The 19,012-nt window shown below is 40.8% G+C and overlaps 2 protein-coding genes across 3 annotated transcripts; both read right to left on the reverse strand.

The window, feature by feature from the left end:
* Positions 1-1,317: 1,317 nt before the first annotated feature.
* Positions 1,318-8,688, reverse strand: polr1c (RNA polymerase I and III subunit C). Its single transcript, XM_030440921.1, has 9 exons — positions 8,549-8,688; positions 6,408-6,479; positions 5,682-5,789; positions 5,350-5,482; positions 4,190-4,321; positions 3,860-4,012; positions 3,492-3,641; positions 2,988-3,104; positions 1,318-1,765 (listed from the first exon to the last, which is right to left on the reverse strand). Exons 1-9 carry the CDS (start codon positions 8,651-8,653, stop codon positions 1,647-1,649), a joined length of 1,089 nt encoding a protein of 362 aa, XP_030296781.1. The 5' UTR covers positions 8,654-8,688; the 3' UTR covers positions 1,318-1,646.
* A 2,544-nt stretch (positions 8,689-11,232) lies between these two features.
* On the reverse strand, positions 11,233-18,621 carry LOC115597145 (uncharacterized). Of its 2 annotated transcripts, none has more exons than XM_030442868.1 (2): positions 17,976-18,621; positions 11,233-15,686 (listed from the first exon to the last, which is right to left on the reverse strand). In XM_030442868.1, exon 2 carries the CDS (start codon positions 15,677-15,679, stop codon positions 14,147-14,149), a length of 1,533 nt encoding a protein of 510 aa, XP_030298728.1. In that variant the 5' UTR covers positions 15,680-15,686; positions 17,976-18,621; the 3' UTR covers positions 11,233-14,146. The 2 variants fall into 2 exon arrangements, with proteins under 2 accessions (XP_030298728.1, XP_030298727.1); XM_030442867.1 differs by having other exon boundaries at positions 17,935-18,616.
* Positions 18,622-19,012: the final 391 nt, after the last annotated feature.

Below are 19,012 nucleotides of genomic sequence, written 5' to 3' on the forward strand. Positions count from 1 at the left end.
TGTATGTCTGTTACTGTGTAAGTTCATTAAGAGAAACAAAAATCAATTGAATTCTTTGTATATGTTCACATGCTTGGTCGATAAATCTGACTTTGGTAAACACAAAGAAGCTACAAATTGTAAAATGCTGGTATTTCACACACGTTCAACCCGGCAGCAAAGAAGGTTTCTACAATCATACCAGTTTCAAGATGGACACCCAAGATTAGAGTCGGCAGTTGGAATCATGTGCTGATACTCGACCTGTGTGAAGGTAACAGATGGAGGAGTTTTGCTCCTCAGCAGGTAGTATCAGAGCCACAGAGGAGGCCAGCTGGTGTGTGTGGGTCTGATGGTGTTCACAGTCTGACAGCTAAACAGATCCTTCACTCAACAACATGAAGAGAAATGTCCCACACTTCAACCCACAAAGCAACATTAAAGGACCAAACAACAGTAATGTGGGAACTGGCAGTGTTTTTGGCAATTTATATGAGGATAAAAATACTGCATCTATACGTGGAAAATTGTCCTCCTGTCTGTCCTATCGACTCTTCATCACATTTCTGCCCATAAAAAAGTGTCTGACCCCGGCAGCAGAACCAGGCAGTTGAATTGCGGTGAGTTTGTGACATGATTCAGAGCACCATGTCTCTGTCAACTTCCATTATTGTGTTGTTGTAGTTACTGTCTCTGGAAACTTGTATTGAAAACAATGACTGACAGTCAGCCCTCCTGATGGAGACTTCAGTGAACTTTCCCCCAGAACACAGTCTCCCTCCCTGCTACTGAGAGTCAGACAGCGTCCTCTATTTGCTGATGGTGATTATGTTAATATGTAATTTAGAGCAAAAAATGTAACTGTCACTTTCCACGATGCACATGCCAAATCTGAAGAAATTTCCTCAAGCATCAAATGTAATCTAAAACATAATGCCTCCGGTGACAGCTGTTGCCAGTGTAAAGGCATAAACTTGGGAGATGCTTGGTATCTCGCAATCCTAAGATGTCTTAAAATGTTATTTGAACAACTTTTGCCTAGGAACCTGTAGGAACTGGCGTATCAAACCATGTTAAAAGGTATTAATGATGCACAGTTTTTAGATACAATTGCTAACAGAATAAATAAAATATTGAAATAAATAAACATTTTATTTTTGTTGTGTGTCTGGCTTTGTCCCATAATGCACCGAGTAGGACATTTTACAGTTGAAATGGAACATTCTCAGTGGAAAAGAAAATGGAGAGGCTGTCTCTAATGTCAAACAGTTCTGTGCTGCAGTTCCTTGTTCCAAGTAAAACACATGATAGGATAATACAATCTGTGGAATACTGGGATAAATGAGAATGCCATATTCCTGGTACTTTATTGTAGAGAAACAGACAGCCTTGGGAATGCTATTGATGGTGTATTTATTTAATTCCCCATGTTTCTTTGAAAGAGAACTGGGCTCAATAACTCAAGAACAGCATACAAAAAATTAGACAGCAGTATATACACATAATTACAAACATGTCTACCCACCATGGTGAAATCAGCTTTGCAATTCTGATAATTCAGTGTCAGTTTTATCAACAGAGCAGTACCATTAATTCAACCCCTGATAGGCTGCAGCAGTATATCAGGGTCAGAGCCGCTATGGTGGATGTGAGCATGCTCAGTTGTTTCACTTCATGTCAGTAGAGTCCAGTTCATTGAGAAACCTCTGACACTTGGCCATGAGGACTTTGATGGCCTCTGTGACCAGGACATCTGGAGGAAGGATGCCAGTCGACTCCACAGTAACTGTATGAGAAAGCAGATCAATCAACTTAAGTGATACAAATTGCTTTATGGACATTACACATTACAATGTAAGATATAACTTGATTTCCCCACAACAGAGAATTTAATTAAAGAACCACAAGAGTCACATGACAACATTACTAATTTCTTCTGATTTTTCTGACTGACCAGGTGGAGAAATAGAAACAAATCATTGTGGTTTTGGGAGCACCAGCTGTTATTTCACAGAACTACCTTACAATCAACAATAGTCAAGAATAATGAGGAAGTCGCTCCTGTAAAACTTACATCTTGTTGTCGTTATATGAGTTAAATAAATTAGATACAACATGTTAATTAGTGTGCAGATATTGTATCTTCAGACAGAGCCAGGCTAGCTGCTTCCCATGTTCATCTTTGTATCTCCTGGCAGTAGCCTTCTATTTACCGTACAGACATCAGTCATTCCATGTCAACTCATCCGAAATTAAGAACCTTTTCCAGTTCATGTCATGGATTTTCTTCAAGATAGTCCATTTATGTAATCTAAATTCATGGGACATTGCAAATGTTATACCTATCTTATACCTTTTTTTAATATCCCTGCAATTCTTTCATGTGTATTCTGACCCAAGCCAATTGCTTAACTTAAAACTTTCATTCTAAAAAATTCACATCTCGACTAGTTCTCAATTTCTTGCAACCAAAGTTGATCCTGTGTGGTATATAGTTCTATCACATTTTACAAGTTTTTTGGTCCTGCATAAAGTAATGAGTGTTGTAGATCTTGCTAAATACTGCCGTGGAGCTGACAAATTCACTTTTTTCACTGTCAGTTTCCCTATTGAGCCTGTTTTTCTTTGGCATCAGGAAACTTGCCAATTACACCCTACAGCTTGCAATGCATATTAACAAAAACGTTTCAAGTTAATTAAAGTTATCTTCTTGGGAAACTACGCATTCAAAGTCAGTTGCAAAACACACAAGGTTTCAGAAAGAAAGTATATGAAGTACAGCTGCAAGATTTTGCTAGTTCGCAGGAAATTAAAAGAAGTTTCAACATGACTTTTTTCAAGCCTAGGTGAGATGGTATGGAATGACCCCCATGGCTCAACTTAAAACCTTTCCTTAAAAGGTGAGTCCTGACTTTCATTATTGTTTTAATTTACAAGGATTTAATTCACTGTAATGCTGCAGAGTCTCAATGTAGTCTTTAAAGCAGTTATAAAATATATAAACATACAGATGAAATGGTCTCGCACTCTCCCGAGCTTCACCACATTCTTCAAGTCATCATGTCGGAGGACTTCCCTGCTGCATGTATCCAGACGACTGTTCACCACTTTGGCAACCTTCTTACCTGAGGTGGATGACACAAGAGCACAGTGCTGATATTTACAGATTTCAGGGGCTCACTGCAGACTGAGCAAGAATTAGACTCAACTGCAATCCTAAAATCTTTCCATTCGTGCTTGATCACTCAATAAAACAGACCAAAATATATTTATGACATATAAATGATGAAATGTTGAACCCTTGCTTAATTCACTATATACCTGAGTGTTTGTTATATTAACTCTGTCTCTCAATTAAAGAAAAATCTACCAGCTGCTAAATTGGAAGTGTACAACATACTTGGGGAGTACTACCTGCAGAACAAAAGTCCACATATTTCATTTTTTTATCATGGCCTCTGTAGAGTTGGATTCTATTTGATTTCAGATTAGTCAGATTAGGTCTTTCTTACCATTAACATCTTCCAGATCGATAACTCCTCGTGAGAAGCAACGTTTTAAGCGTTCAGCCTTCTCCCCCTCTACCTGCTCCAGCAGGGTGATCTCTGGGAGGAGGCGGTAACTGGCTGTGGCCACTGGAGAGAACTTGGCATGGTCCTTACCTGAACCGAGAACACACTTCAGTATCTGGGTGTCTGGACTGACAACATGATCAAAGGAGAATGCAGTATGTGTCGTAGCATGCAGTATATAAAAAAGTAAGGCATTCCACTGAGATGAGTTTTAATACTCATATTATATATATTCAATATATATATATTTTACTACAGAAACAAGAAGGTCAAAATGTGCAGAGATTCAGACACTGAAAAGCTCTTACCAATTCCTTTGACACAGTGCATGACAATATCCAGCTCCTGTCCTGGTCGTAGCTGAGCTATCAAGATGTCATCGTGTACCGGTCCGATGCTGGAGTCTGCAAACACATCTGCCTGGTTCCCAATGGGGACCCACTTTATGTCCCTGGAATAAACTGAGACGAGACAGATCGTTGGTCACACTGAGGATCCATCGTACCCAAGGATGATGTTTCTTGCATAGATATGCACTCCCCCCTGTCTAACTGGTCATTCTTTACAATCACTCATTTGTCTGTATCTGCAAACATCACCAGTAATCTTTGGTTCATGTGGCATCACCTGAGACCTACCCATGTGGTTCAGATACAGTTCTCGTGGATCAGAGGACTCTTTGCTGGCTCGGGGGTTCCTGCTGCATTTAATCTTCAGCTGTAGTTGAATTGTGTCTATTTCAGAAGCTTCTTCCTCTGCGGCCTCTTCACCTGTGTTAAACAGCATAATGCCACATGTTAAAAGAGATTTACGTAGAGTATGTAACTATGGTTCTATGAATTCTGGATGACAGACAGAGGCAGAGCTTGACAATGGATGTGTTCTCTCTTATAATATTTGCATGTAAATGTGATATTTGACAAAACTTTCATTCAAATTGTAAAAAAAAATAAAATAAGTAAATTCAAATCAATTCTCCGAGTAACATGACCAAAAGCCAAAATGGGTACATGTCTGTTATATGTTTGTTTAATGCGCTTTCTGCATGTCAGCATCTGTACCGACTGAACATGGTTGGTTAGAGAAAGAAGTATGTACTACTCTCTATAATCACTGTACAATCACAAGTTATTTTGAGGTGATGGATGATTGTTTTCTGTTTGATTAGAAAATGCCAGAATTCAAATGCAGCTCGAAAACTATAGGGGGCAGCATACCCCCTAACTGCTGCTCTATAGACTGTTTGCTGTTGATATCTGTGACTGTAGTGACTACTTGACATTAGCAAGTAAGTCAATTAGCTGTGGATCTAAGTGGGCCTTTCAAACCCTCAGGAACAGCACCAGGCTTTGAAGCCAATTTGACATATTGACACAACTGTGTAACTGAAATGTTTGTGATGCACAGGGGCCATTAATCTTACACTGCTAAAGAAGCGAGGGAGCACCCACAGCTGGTTAGCATGCTAACTTCAGAAAACATCTCTACGACACAAAACACAGCCGTCTTTGACAATACATCTAAACTGTCGTCTTGACATTTTGCTGAGAATATAATTCTATTTATTTTCTCAATGTTTCAGACTAAAATTCTGACCAAATCTTACGAATTCATCTCACAGTATGAATGCAACAAATCTGCCTCCATTGTTTGGAACAAGTAGGTGGTGAGACATACGGCATGAAAGTCAGTAGCTTACAGCTGTCATTACATTCTAGCATTTACATATGAAATCGGCATTTCATAGCTGCTGCTGTTCTACTGCTTTATGTATGAGTGGGTCACTGTGTAGTTTTACCAGCGTTCCTGTACTCAAACAGGCGAGGGTCAGCTCTGATGGGGATGAGGCCTAATCTGTGAGCCAGGACTTCATCCTGGACGATGGATGTGTTGTTATAGATAAACACCTTCTCTATAGCCATGGTAGGGACCTACAAGCAAAGATAATAAACCTTCATCAAACAAAAGAAATTTACACTGTTTTTCTTATAAACTGCTGAGATGAACAAAATTGACCATGTCTTCACATCAAGTTTCGTATACGTCACGTACAAAACAAACTGGGTAGAAAATGGCTTAAAACAAAAAACACAAGACAGCTGACAAAAGCTGACTGACTGGGACTCCCACCTCTGCTAGTAAGATCCTTCTGAAGGCATTGGCAATGGCTGCATCAATCCCCACCATGTCAAACTCCATACTGCTCTCATCAAGATGCACTACGTCAATTCTGAAGTTCTGCAAACAGACAGGAGATGCATGTAACAGAAGTGTAATCACATATCAGTCCGAGTGCTCATTCGTTCAAATCACTCATGATGCTTTAAATGAAATCTGACTGAAAACAAGAGTAGTAAAGTCATTATTTCTTGTTTGTCATTTTAAATTCTGTTTACATTTGACCATTCTTAGCTTCTTATGGATAGGTCCAGATACATTTTTAAGATATAGATTCAGAGATATTTTGTAGATCTGATTTTTACATCTCTCTTAAGGTTATGTAAGTGTTTTCTACTTGGAGGGGTCATACTACCCTGCCCACCAATAATAATGCATCTGGGCACACCCATAGAGATATAAGGAAAGACATCTAGGAGGGAGCTCGGGGTAAAGTTACTTCTCCTTTGAGTTGAAAGGAGCAAGATGAGGTGGTTTACATAAAATATTTCACCATGCTTGGGAACACCATGGGGCCCCCTATGAGGAGCAGGAGAACGCTGTTGGGGAGAGGGATGTATGAACTTTCCACCGGATGGATAGAATGATGGAGTCTGAGAAAAACTGAATCAAAAACAGATCCCACAGACTTCACCATCACCAGAAGCAACTTTCAGGTGTAAAATGACAGAAATGTACCTTTTGAAATTTCTGCATGTCCCAAGTGTCATCATAGCCAGGGTAGTTTCCAGGGAAATCTGATGTATGAACCTAAAAGCAAAAAATAAAAAATAAATAAACAAGCTGTTACTCCAAAGGGTAACTTGAAAATTTCCAGAGCCAAATGAAAAACAGGCTCAACAGATATCATACAGAAAGAAAACACCTTGAAGTCAATGCAGTACCTACCTACCTATCTACCTAGGAATAAAACCACTGAATGTTATATTACAGCCAGTGAAAAATACGAAAAATTAACCAATATCAAAGAATTATTAATGTAGTAATAGAACATCTTTTGAAATGTGCAATGAATATTAACACTTTCAAATATAAATCTTCAAAGGAAATTAAAATAATCCTTCTTGGGAAAGTCATAAAAAAACAAAAAATGGCTTTTTCAGCTCTGTTCTGTTCCGTTTTCTTTCCGCTTTTCCGTGAGGGTTGCGGGATGTTGCCGCTTTTTTCCCCCTAAGGGGTTGCGGGGCTTACTGGGGCCAAATCCAGTTTACTCAATGGTCAAAGGCCAGGGTACACCCTGGATGAGTCGCCAGCTCATCGCAGGACCCTTACTGATGGCAGTGGCTGCCACACAAGGTGCCAACTGCACATCAGGAGCAATTTTGGGGTTCAGTATCTTGCTCAAGGGTACTTCAACACGTGGCTCAGTCCCGCCCCAGGGGACCGTCGCCCCAAGGCCTTTTCAGCTCTGAAGCTGTATTTAACAAGTGGCACTGTGACACTCAATTTCTTTATGCAGGACCACATAATTTCAATGTGTGATTAAACTACATTAATACTACACAGAACCATAAATTGGTTGCCAGAAAAGTGAGAACTAGAGGAGATTCTAATTTTGGAAAATGACAGATTTATCGTTCTGGTAAGAAATGACTGTTCATTTGATTACTGTAACCACTCAGCAACCATTATTTAAATGAATGAATGTTGCCATGTTTCCTTGGGGTCTCTTGGATGTTTAGGACAGATTTCAACCGAATCAAGTGAAAAACAAGCAATTGGTGAGGTTTAGAATACACATACATGGAATCACTAAAATGCTGAAAAATAGCTCAGAGGGCCCGAACTTTAAATAATCAGAACTGAAAAAGATTTGGAGTACAGCTATAGGATCTTTCAGGGTTCTAAGAATTAAATGAGAGATCAATATATTTATATACATTATAATATTTTTTATTTTTTTCAAGACAATCCATGATGTGAACTGAGAGGTTCTGTATTTGGGTTGAGTAGACATGGAATGACCCTCCAGTCAATCTGCTGCAGGACATCTGAAAGTGGATGCTACTTTTATCTAGTTTGATGATCAGAGCTAATAGAGATTACATTATTAGATGGACCAGCCACAGTTTTGTCTGTGCTGTTTTATGTGTTTGTGAGAGTAAGAGATGGTGACAGAGCAACTTGTGTGCTGCACACTGTTTGGCTAGTCTTTGTGTAGAGATAAACCAACAACACTACTGATGTGTTCATACAACTGGAGTCCAATAGTTGACATTTTTTATGCTGAGTAAAAACTTTGCACGTGCTCTCCTCGGTGCTGAAGTGGTGACAATGATATAATATTATACTTATCACATGAGGGAGGAAAGATTTCATTAAGCACCTGCTGAACAGCTACAGAAGGACACATTTTTAACATAAAGGCTAATGTCATATGTTAACATTAGAGTGGTATTGGGGAGCCAACTAGAGCAAAATCATTCATTTCAATGTGAATACTTTTAATACAGGTGTTATAACTATATAAACTATGTTATCTACAAGAATGTTGTACTGTAATTCCAGACAGAAAGCTGACAGGAAGTGTAGTGTCATACTGTACAGGACCCGGTCTCCCGTCGGCCCCTGCTCTCACTGCTCTACAACCACGCTTATCACACTGATGGAGAATTAACCCAGAGACACTGATCATTTAGCGACATGAACCCGATTACATTAATTCATGTTTTACACACACACACACACAAACACACACACACACGCACGCACGCACGCACGCGGTGACGGGGACGTGCGGTCGGTCGAGCAGCAGGGTGTCTGGACCGTTCAGCTAGCAGATCATGTTGTCATAGATCCATTAATAAGACGGTACTTACATTCTTCACACCAAACTCGCCAAGTATCACTCTACTCCGAATTTCTTCCACGTTCTTCATGGTCGCAGCCATTTTGCCCAGCAGTCTGCTTAGCTCCGCCCACATTTCCGCTTCGATTTTTATTGGCTAGTCACAGGACCGTAGCGACCATGCAGGACGCTGAGGCCACGCCCTCGGTATCTTTTCTGGGTCTTTGATATCTTTTGATAACTTATTCTCTGTCTTATCTTTAAAAATAAACAATAACATTATTTTAAAAAAAGGCAAACTTATAGTTAAACTTTAAGAGTGTTTTGACTGTTAATACGCAATGCAATGTTTTATAAACTATTTTTAGCAACTGATGTTCATAATACTAATGGTTAATCATTACAGTAAATAATACATGTTTAATGAGTGTGTTTCTGTTTCTTAACTGTAGAATTACTGCCAAATCTAATAAACTCTATGTTGACTGTTTATCGATAATGGCTATTATGAAGTGTTGCTCGAAATTCTTTTTTAGCATAGAAAAAGTCAAAATAGGACATATTTGTTACTTTTCTGAGTCCAATTTCATCTATTTGCTCAGTTTATACTGCTACTAGTCATCAAAATGGTCTTGGTGGATGGATGGGGTTGAAGGGCATGACATCAGCATTTCTAAAATCCTGGTTACTGCCCTGCCTGTACATACTGAATATTGCATTATGACTATTTTATACTGCTTCAGTGCTGTTTATACGGCAGCATCCCAGTGTACTGTGAGTACTGTATTGTGGCAGTGTAGGGTGTTTACATTGTTTACACTGAATCATCTTTGCAGTGCAAATTTACTGTGTCTATGATGTTCACATGAAGTCAAACCACCTCCGGTGGACCCCTTGGGTCCTCATTCTCCAACAATAGTTGAGTATTGTTTATAAACAGTGACATTAGATAAAACAGACTGATAAAATCAGGTACAGCTGGATCATATCACATACTCCTGATACTGTACATGTGTCTACAATACAATTATCTAATCTGATCTAATCTACAAATAAAGTGGCTTATTTCCATGGTTTTGTCAGGGCACGTCTACAGCATCATCCTTTATCGTTATCAGGACAGAATACAGAATTGATCAGAGCGTTTATCTGTAATGATAACAATTAAAGGAGCACTCTGTAGTTTTGGAGAAAAAATGTTAATGAGTAGAGAAAGACCTCCATTGGCTGATTTTCTGCTGCCTAAACAAACTAAATAATCAAACTCTCTTTGTTTTCTAGAATGAACAAACTGAATAAACAAACTGACCTTAAAGGACAACACAATTTATACTGTGTTAATTTGTTTATATGTGGCGGACCCTGCCACCTTCCTAGCTTCAAACAGTGTTCTGGTACATTATTTTCCTCTGAGAACAGCTTGTTTATTCACTTACAGAAAAAATACATATTCCCAAGTTGTGTTATTAAGTCATTATTATTGTAAACATAAAAATGAATTTCTTCTCCAAAACTACAAAGTGCCTCTTTAACAAAAAAGATTAAGACATATCATCAGCGTTATAAATAACATTACTGTGTAAAGAGGGTCATTTGCGTGAGTCTTGGCAGATCTGATGATGTCTTTGTTTAGCCCACATCTCACCTGGAAGTATAATATGACTTTGGAAAAAATCCTTCACATTAATCACTATTATCTCGCCGTCACTATCTCATTATCTCTTCATCATCTCATTTTCAACCAACAAATGATCAAAATAATTACACAGCTTTGTGTTTTGTAACACAATGAATGTGGAATGTGTGGAAGTTCCTTGGAGTCTCCGTGTCGAGACAGCTGACATGGAGCTCTAACACCTCACAGCTTGTCAAAAAGGCTCAACAAAAACTGATGTTCCTCAGGAAGCTGAAACAGGCCCAGCTCCCACAGAAACTGTGTGTCAACTTTTACAGGAGTACCATCGAGAATGTCCTGACCAATTGTGCAACGGCATGGTATGCCAGCTGCACGGCTGCCGAACTCAAAGACCTGCACCGTGTATCTTGCACAACCACATTTACAGCGTTAAAGCTGCTATATATTTCTTATACTGTTTTTCTTTTTACTATTTATTTTATTTGGCATACCTTCCTCTTCTTACTTTACACTATTTGTTTCTACTGACCTGAAGAGAAAGTCATTCACAATTTCTTGTGATAGTGACAAAAGAGGAATAAAAAATAATAATAAAATAAATATAATAAAATAAAATGGCTCTGGAAATCTGTGTGCAGTTTGTCTTTGACAGTGATCAATAATCAATAAAGATGATGACAACAGCTCTGTTTGACTGTGTATGAGCAAAAAGCTCTATTAATCGGAGAAGGAGGAGTGCTGCCGTGCATCTCTGTGTGTGGAATGTGGTGCGTGGATCTCAGTCCTCTGATCAACCAAACAGGTCATAAGAACTATCATTCCGATCAAAAGGGGATGGGGTGTGGGTTGGTGAAATAATAATAATCTTCCAGCATTGGGCCCATCTTTTTGCCAGCTCGTCTGTGGCAGGCCATCCACACCATCACTGCAAAAGCACGAGTGTCACCACCATGCTGTTGGTCTAAGTAATATAGCTGGCCGTGTTGACAAAAAATTGTAAATCATAAAGTTTCACCTCAGAGTTTAGCATTTGAAAGTCTTTGCAGCCTAACATCCACCAAGCAGATCACAGTTTCCAGTCAGTTTCCATAATTTTATTGCTGGCATCAAGATTTGGGCACATTCTTCTTGTATACACACAGTTTAAACAACATGTAACAAGACCTTTAACTGACAAACTAATAAGGTTCACATCGGCATTAATTCAAAATGTTTGAGTTTCCACGAAGTGAGACATATTATATGTCAGCATTTCTTTAATGTACCATTGCGTATAATTGGGAGCTTTTTTTTAAATTTTGCATTCAGAGTAAATACACACTGTCAGATAAGAATATTAATATTGGTTTCAATTCTGTTTGTCCTGGAACTCCACAAACCACAGTTTTGTTTGGAGTATTGCATTGGTCATAACTGGAGCCCAACTTCTCTTTTGATGCTGTGAAGATCTGTCTGTTTAGACTACACTGATAACCATCCTCTCATCTGACTCTGGGTAGACTGCAACACACTGGCAGTTAATTTAACTCTGCACAAGGTGAAACTAACACATATGAATAATGAAGATGAAAATTATTAAACAGGAAAGCAGGAATCCACTCAGTGTCCATTTCACAAGCTGAAGTCTATTTTGAATAGGCGTCATACCAAATATATACTGTAGTATAATACACAGTACAGTAAACTATAAAATGTGTACATTTCATTGGAAACAAGTAAAATGTCTGTTCTCAAGAACCAACCTGATAACCTCCACATGTTAATAATAACTCATGGGTTGTATTTCTTCCAATAAACAAAATCTCTAGTTTTTCAACCAGTTATACCTGACAATCTGCTGACTTGTCACGGCCAATAACATTTTTTTTAAGCATGCAATAACACTTTCATTGGGTGTGTTTATACGTCACCTATAGTTGCAGCATAAATGACTTTCAGTTGTCTAAATATTATATTCAGGAACAATAACATAACACTAACTAAGGAAACACTTAACACCTGCCAGTGGCCCCCTTGAGGCTGCAATGTTCATTTCAATCCCCAGTAAAGACCAAAGTATGAATGAGGTGGTTGTCCTACGGCAGAGGCTATCAGTTTTACATTTCAGCTGTTTGTGAAATGGCACCTGTGTGTGGAACACAAATGGCAGGCTCTTCTCACACAGCAGCAGCAGCAGCAGCAGCAGCAGCACTACATACCACACATTTTGGCAAACTCTGTAATTTTCTTTAACTAAGAATATTGCACCATTGAAACCATGCAACCATTTCTCAATTGTTTTTTTTCTAACAATGAAACTAATAAGGTTGGAGTTTTGCCATTACAGGTCCTGTTTGTAGGGTTTAGAGATAGAAATGGAACATGACATTCAAAAATGATGAATTGCTGTGTTGCAGTACCTCAGAATTGGCATTTATAACCTTTATGGCACTGCCATGTCTCTACAGTTGCCCAGAACAGACAAATTAAACACTCTAGACAGGGTTCTTTTTGCATTTTTCAAGAAGGAGAGACGATTAATCTGTTGCCTGCACACTGCAACCTCAGTCAAGAGGAAAATATATCAAGGAAGCAGCATGTCATTTTAATCACATCCAGAATAGCAAACAAACAAACAAACAAACAAATCAACAAAAACATAAAACAAAACAAAGTCCCTTTCACACACTCACTGTAACTGTATTTATCCTCACTTTACCCAGAGGAGCTGTATGTGTGAACACAAATGTCTGCATTACTTCCCCATACTTTACCCTGCCAGCTCCCTTGTCCACAATCCTGGTGAGCCACATGTGTGACAGAGCACACAACTGTCCAGAGTGAATTCACAGCGCGTGAGTGGGCAAGTCGACAACACATAATCTTCTGTGTTAGTGATGGTTTAATCAGCTGTAACACATACTCAGTCATGGGAGCTTCATGCACGGAGTATAGCTGCTGCGTACTCTTCTCTGCTTGCCTGTATACTACTTTGCACTTTTTTGTTACTATTGCAGATACATCCAAATACATGCAGTATTTGATAATAACGCCATAACAATTCATTATTATGGAGCAGTCTGTAGCCTGCTGAGCAAACTCATGATAAATATGCAGGAAAGGAAGAAATGCTTAAACTATGTTTATAGATATACCCGCTAAATAACCATGGCATGTCCATCACATATTCAATAAATCTTGAAATATTTTCATAGTCTGAAATCCCCAAACACATACAAAAGACGTAGTGTTCATCTATTTTAGCATGGAGCTCCCTTTGTAAGCAATCTATCTTCATAGTCTTAAACAAACGATTAGTGTAAGTTCATTTGTCCTTTACTTTTACTTTCTGACAGTATTAATATGACACACGTTTCCATTGTGCATGTGTTTTGAAAGTGTTAAATCTTTAAATCTCAATGGCTTTCAGTGTCAGGCGTCCACTGACATGTGCTCTTGTTATACAGCCCAGTCAGCCAGGAGGAGAGGGCGTAGTAGGTCTCTGTAGTGAATGACATTTTCCCCCTCTACCCATTCATTATAACACGAGTAGTATTTATTGCAGGACTGTTTTATCAGATCAATTTAGGTGTTGTTTCATTGTGTCTCTGCCCTGAGGGTAGTTTATCATAAAAACACACCTGTATGGCGGGGCTCAGAAAACACTGGTAGTGCACAGCTGCAGGAATAATGTTTTCAGTAGCTGAAATATCTAACCATACACAACCAGTGCTGACACATAAAGCTGCGGTCTGTTCGTCTTGAGTCTCCTCTGAAGCACTTTTTAGTTTGATTTCCGTTTTTCATGATTACACAAATCTATAAACTATCATTTCATGTGAAAATGTTCCATTGGCTCTGGTATGCAGGCCATTCCTGTAGTGTGCAGATAATTCTGTCTTCTGTAGACCTTCTGATCAGATGGGTCACATTTGAGGCTGAGGCTATAAGTAGCCATACTGGCTACTGAACACAGTGATCAGGAGCTGTCCTGTCCATCAATCAGCCTGTCAGTTAGTCGACAGCTGAAGTGGTGCGAGCGCAACAAGCCGGTGTTCGGATGGAGCTCATCATCCTGCTCCTCTTCCTCTGACGGCCAGTGATCCTGCTCTCCTGGGAGGTGTTGGTTTTCTGCTGAGCCAGCTTGGCCGCATGGTTTGCTGTCTCCTTGATCTGCAGCTCCAGGTGTTTCTGGATGGCCAGGCCGAGCTCCTCAGGGTCCACAGAGGCGCCATACACTTCCCATGTCATCCCTTCTGCATCCCACTTCACCTCCTTCACTGGGGACTTGTGAGCCCCACCCAGTTTCTTGCCTCCATCCCTGTCAGTGGTAGGAGTTTTGCTGTGGGAGGTCTCCCTCTTGCTCTCCTCTGCCAGACAGATCTGTGGGAACACATGAGGTGTGGCGGCCTGCCCTGTCTGCACCCCAACATCTCTCAGCTCTTTTTTGGCGGTCATAGTCCCCATGTCCCGGGTCGTTGCTCTAAAATGGTCACCAGAACTGCCGCAGCACACCTCTAGACCAAAGTGTTTCTGGGATGGTGGCCCAGCACCGGGAGGAAGCGTCGCCATCCAAGGGCAGTTGAGGTTGCAGCAGCGCAACAAGTGTTTGGCATCCAGGCCTGTCTCACTGACGGAGGAGATGAGACGAGGCAGGGTGAGGTGGTTCAAGGCTAAAGGAGGTGCCACTGGACGCTGGATGTCACAGCTTGACTCTACGAGGCGTGGTAGCACCTGGGAGGGGGCTGGGATGGGCTGGGGATGGCAGTAGGCAGCAAATGTGTCCTCAAAATTGGTTTGATGGATATAAGAACCATAGCAGAGTGCCATGTCACAATTATGGGGAAGATGGTCCTCTTTTTCCTCCACTTCTGCTGCTGTCTTTGGGGACGAGATACATGCACATCTAGTGGGAGGCTGTTTTACACCAGCATCTCCACAGCTGCCCCCCCTGCAAATAGTGGTGATAATGTTGCACTGTTGCAGCTGCATGGGCTGCTTGCAGGCTAACATGGAGTGACTCTCAGCCTCATGGATATTCTTATCCCCTCCATGGTAAGCAAGTCCACAAGTCTCAGTGTCTGGATCTGTGGGGGCCACTCCCTTTTTAACCAGAGGTAAGGTGCCTGAGTGACTCCTGTGAACTGGCAGGGAGGCTGGTGTCATGCTGTGCACAATTCTGTCAGTCTGAAGGTTGGCACTGATTGCATTCACAACTCTCTCTTGATGATATGAGGGTGTATGTGCCTCAGTCAGACTATGAGGGCGGCTTGGAGGTGGTTTCTGTTCACCAGACTCACTCACACTGCTGTGGTTGGTTGTTCCTTTAGAAGGAGGTTCTGAATGTTCTTTGAGGATCTCACTGATCACCTGCTTTGGCTCCTCCTGGCAGGTGTGACCTTGTCCTCCAGCCAGTCTGGAGGGTGATATTGCCTGTGTGCAACTCTTGGAAGTGTCAATGAGCCGCTGCCCAGAGTGTGGAGATTCCAAGGAAACAGCTCCGACCAGTGGCGGGAGGTCGGACACAGAATGCCTGGCTGCTGCCATGGAACACCTTTAAGAGCAGATGAATAACAGAGTGTGGGTGTCTCACATGTGATCAGCTCAGACACAAAACACACAGAACATGAAAACAGCATAAAGAAACAATCAAATCTGTAGTCGTTTTGTATCAAGATCGTAGGAATGACTTTTGCTCCAGTGACACTGGGTTAATTTTTATAATGTAATGTAAATAAAAACAATAATCAATACAATATCACTGATTTACCATTTGTAATATGACAATAACAGGGCCTGTTTTAATCATGTGACAAGATATAGCTGTATTTGATCCAGAGTCGGTTTTTGTTGTACTTTGTGAATTTAGAACTAATTCAAAACATGACAGCTTGACTCCTAAATTAGACTAAAACTGGACTGAATATGAACCTGTCCGCTAACACTTACACCTCCTGACCTGCTCAGCACTGTGTGGGTTGCTTGATGCAGTTGGTGGTGCTCACCAACTGCATTTTTTTTGCAACTGCAGAGTTTTTGGTCTCTGTACAGAACATATAATAACAAACCGGGCAACCTCACTATGATGACAAGAATTCAGGAAGCTGCCCCAGTGACTGTTTATCAAGAAATAACTCTAGATAGATAGATAGATAGATAGATAGATAGATAGATAGATAGATAGATAGATAGATAGATACTTTATTTATCCCGAGGGAAATTCAAGAGCTAGCATGTAACTTCAACTTTCTCTTTAAGTGCAGATTAAACAAGTGGGATACAATATGTGAATCATTAAGCTTTAGCGGTATATTATTGAACTCAGAGCCAACAGCTCGTTGTTAATCTGCCTCTAGTCTTAATGCTGAAGTATGCTAACCCTGTCCCGACCTGGACCACAGCCTCAGATGATGGTGAGAGTCACTGCGGGCAATGGGGGTCAGCCAACATGTCATTCAGAGATCACAGCTAGACGCCAGACTAGGACTGAACACAGCCTCTGAGACCGACAGATAGGTCAGTCTGTGGACAGGGATACAGTACAGAGGTGATTTACAGCAGCTCTGACCAGGACTATGACTTCAGGGTGAGAAGATACGGCAGGTGGGTATAATAATTATACTTCTTCTACTACTGCTACGACTACTAATGCTAATAATGATCTATATAAATATGTATATAGCACCTTTAAAAACTGAGTTTACAAAGTGCTTTGACAAAGGAAATCAGGAAACTCAGAAAGACAGTATCAGTGGGTACAGGAGAGTCACAAAGCTGCAGAGGAGAGCGAGAGATGACCATCAGCAGCATGTAGAGCCAGAAGATTTTCACATCTTTCTCTGTGAACTGAGGATTTATATTGGCCAAACCAGGGGTGATTGAGGAAAGACAATTCAAGACTGTTAAAGTGAGTTTAAGTCTTCAGTAAAAGACAGAAACTTGACTGTTGCATTTTTCTGTTTAGCAAAGAAAATAGTTTGTGAGTTTATTTTATCCACTTATTGGACTTAGTAATGAAATTGCCGCATTTACATCCCCAAGCTTTAACTACAGGTCTATCAGACTATCACCTCTTGAAGCACAAAGTGGTGTTAGGAGACAGGACAGGCCTGGGCTAGCTGGTTAGCATATAAACTTCAGTAGACGTCCGTTTCTTCACGTTGTTCTGATGTTAGGTCAGTTTTTGAATGTTTTAAGCTCTCAGAAGGAAGGCGAATAAATGTACTATTATTTCTTTGAATAGATGCAGGGTGATTCTGATCTGCTGAATGGCTGACAGGACCTACATTACATCATGAGAATGCGTGGTGTTTGAAAGCATCGTGAAGCAAGTTACAGGATCCAGACAGCAACAACTCAGTGTTTGCTGACAGTATCAAGCCTGAAGCTGCACATAGTGTCTCTGAGATTTCACTCTGAATCTTAAGAACTCATTTAATAGAGGCTGGACCATCATTATTGAAAAGTGAATAACGTAAATATAATTTATTTGTAGGTGTTATTACAGATGCTAGTTTTAAGACATTAAACATCCAAACCTGATATACAATTCCCTATTTTACCAAACTGTGGCACACACAGATAACAGCTGTGGGAAAACACTGACTCATTCAAGGAAACATTGTGCAGCATCTCTGGCTGCTAAAACCTTCTGCACACCATCACAGACACATTCACATTCACATTCACACCCATGAAGAAACATGCTCACAGAAACGGACGCAGCAAGAATTGAATACATGCACACACAAGAACAGTGTATTGAGAAAAGAGGTGTTAAACATTTCCATCCACCATCTTACCTTTCACAGAGAAACACTTGCTGCTGATTCTCTATCCTCACCTCTTTCCTCTCCCTTTCGGATGGATCGGATGATGGGTGCAATTGCTTAGAAAGCCTTCATCCTCTTCCTCCTCCTCCTCGCATCCACAGGTGACCTCTCCCTCTCCCTCTCTCTCTATCTATCGTTAACTCCACTCCATTCACTGAGCTGCCTATGATCCCTCTCTGCTCCCCCCTCCACTACTCTCCCTCCTTTGTCTCAGCAGCCCCCGGGCTGTGCACAAGATGGAGGAAGACCTTGAGATAATCCTTTCCTACATCTGATTACAAATGTGAGGATGCAATCTTCAAATCCCTGCTCTGTAAGAGAGAGTCCAGCCGGTTAGTGGTTGGCTTAAGCAGCTGTAGTGGGAGACGGATGGAGGGGGTGGGGGAATGATAATGAGAGGAGATAGTCAGGCATCCAGCGTCATTGTCCCTCCACCTGGTGGGAAGCGGGAGCAGGACTGATGCATCAATGAATGTACGCACTAGAGAGAAAATAAAGAAGACATCCTTTGTTTGTCTTCCTCCGTCTCCATTCTCCTTTTTTATCTTCAGCTCTACTCTGAACCTGGTTACTGGTTTAGTTTCACACTTAGTGGTTCTCTCGCTCAACCTCTCTGTAACCCTCCCACCAACACCAACCCACTCTCATCACTATCCCTGTTGCTATGGAAACTGCAATACTGAATGGGCCTGTGTGTTTTCTCTCAGCCGGCAATGAGACAGACAGCCAAAACAAATCAGCTGGGAACGGCACATGTTTATGGTTGACTCCGTCGCAGCCAGTCGTTTCTCATTTCTATATATGTCAGAAACCATGGAGGACACAAATGATGGTGTCACACAGTGACTGCAGAGAATATGGACGTAGTTCTTGTGATGTCACCGATTGGTTGGTGATGGAGCATTATGAAGCTGATTCATTGGAGCAGGAAAATCTAAATTTGGTCAAAACAGGGAAGCCTGGGTGGAGCTTGAATTAGCGAGTTTTAACTGCCATGGCTTAATGTAGGCTAATCAGCTGGGATACTGCCAATCATGCAATTGATTCA

This window comes from Sparus aurata, chromosome 15 (genome assembly GCF_900880675.1).
Source record: "Sparus aurata chromosome 15, fSpaAur1.1, whole genome shotgun sequence".
Classification (NCBI taxonomy): domain Eukaryota; kingdom Metazoa; phylum Chordata; class Actinopteri; order Spariformes; family Sparidae; genus Sparus; species Sparus aurata.

Excerpts from the sequence above, each read along its gene's own strand:
- polr1c (XM_030440921.1), bottom strand. The coding sequence starts at position 8,653 with ATGTGGGCGGAGCTAAGCAGACTGCTGGGCAAAATGGCTGCGACCATG. Across the intron at positions 5,790-6,407 it reads ACATGCAGAAATTTCAAAAG|AACTTCAGAATTGACGTAGT; the intron begins GTACATTTCTGT and ends GTCTGTTTGCAG. Across the intron at positions 5,483-5,681 it reads GAAGGATCTTACTAGCAGAG|GTCCCTACCATGGCTATAGA; the intron begins GTGGGAGTCCCA and ends CTTTGCTTGTAG.
- LOC115597145 (XM_030442868.1), bottom strand. The coding sequence starts at position 15,679 with ATGGCAGCAGCCAGGCATTCTGTGTCCGACCTCCCGCCACTGGTCGGA.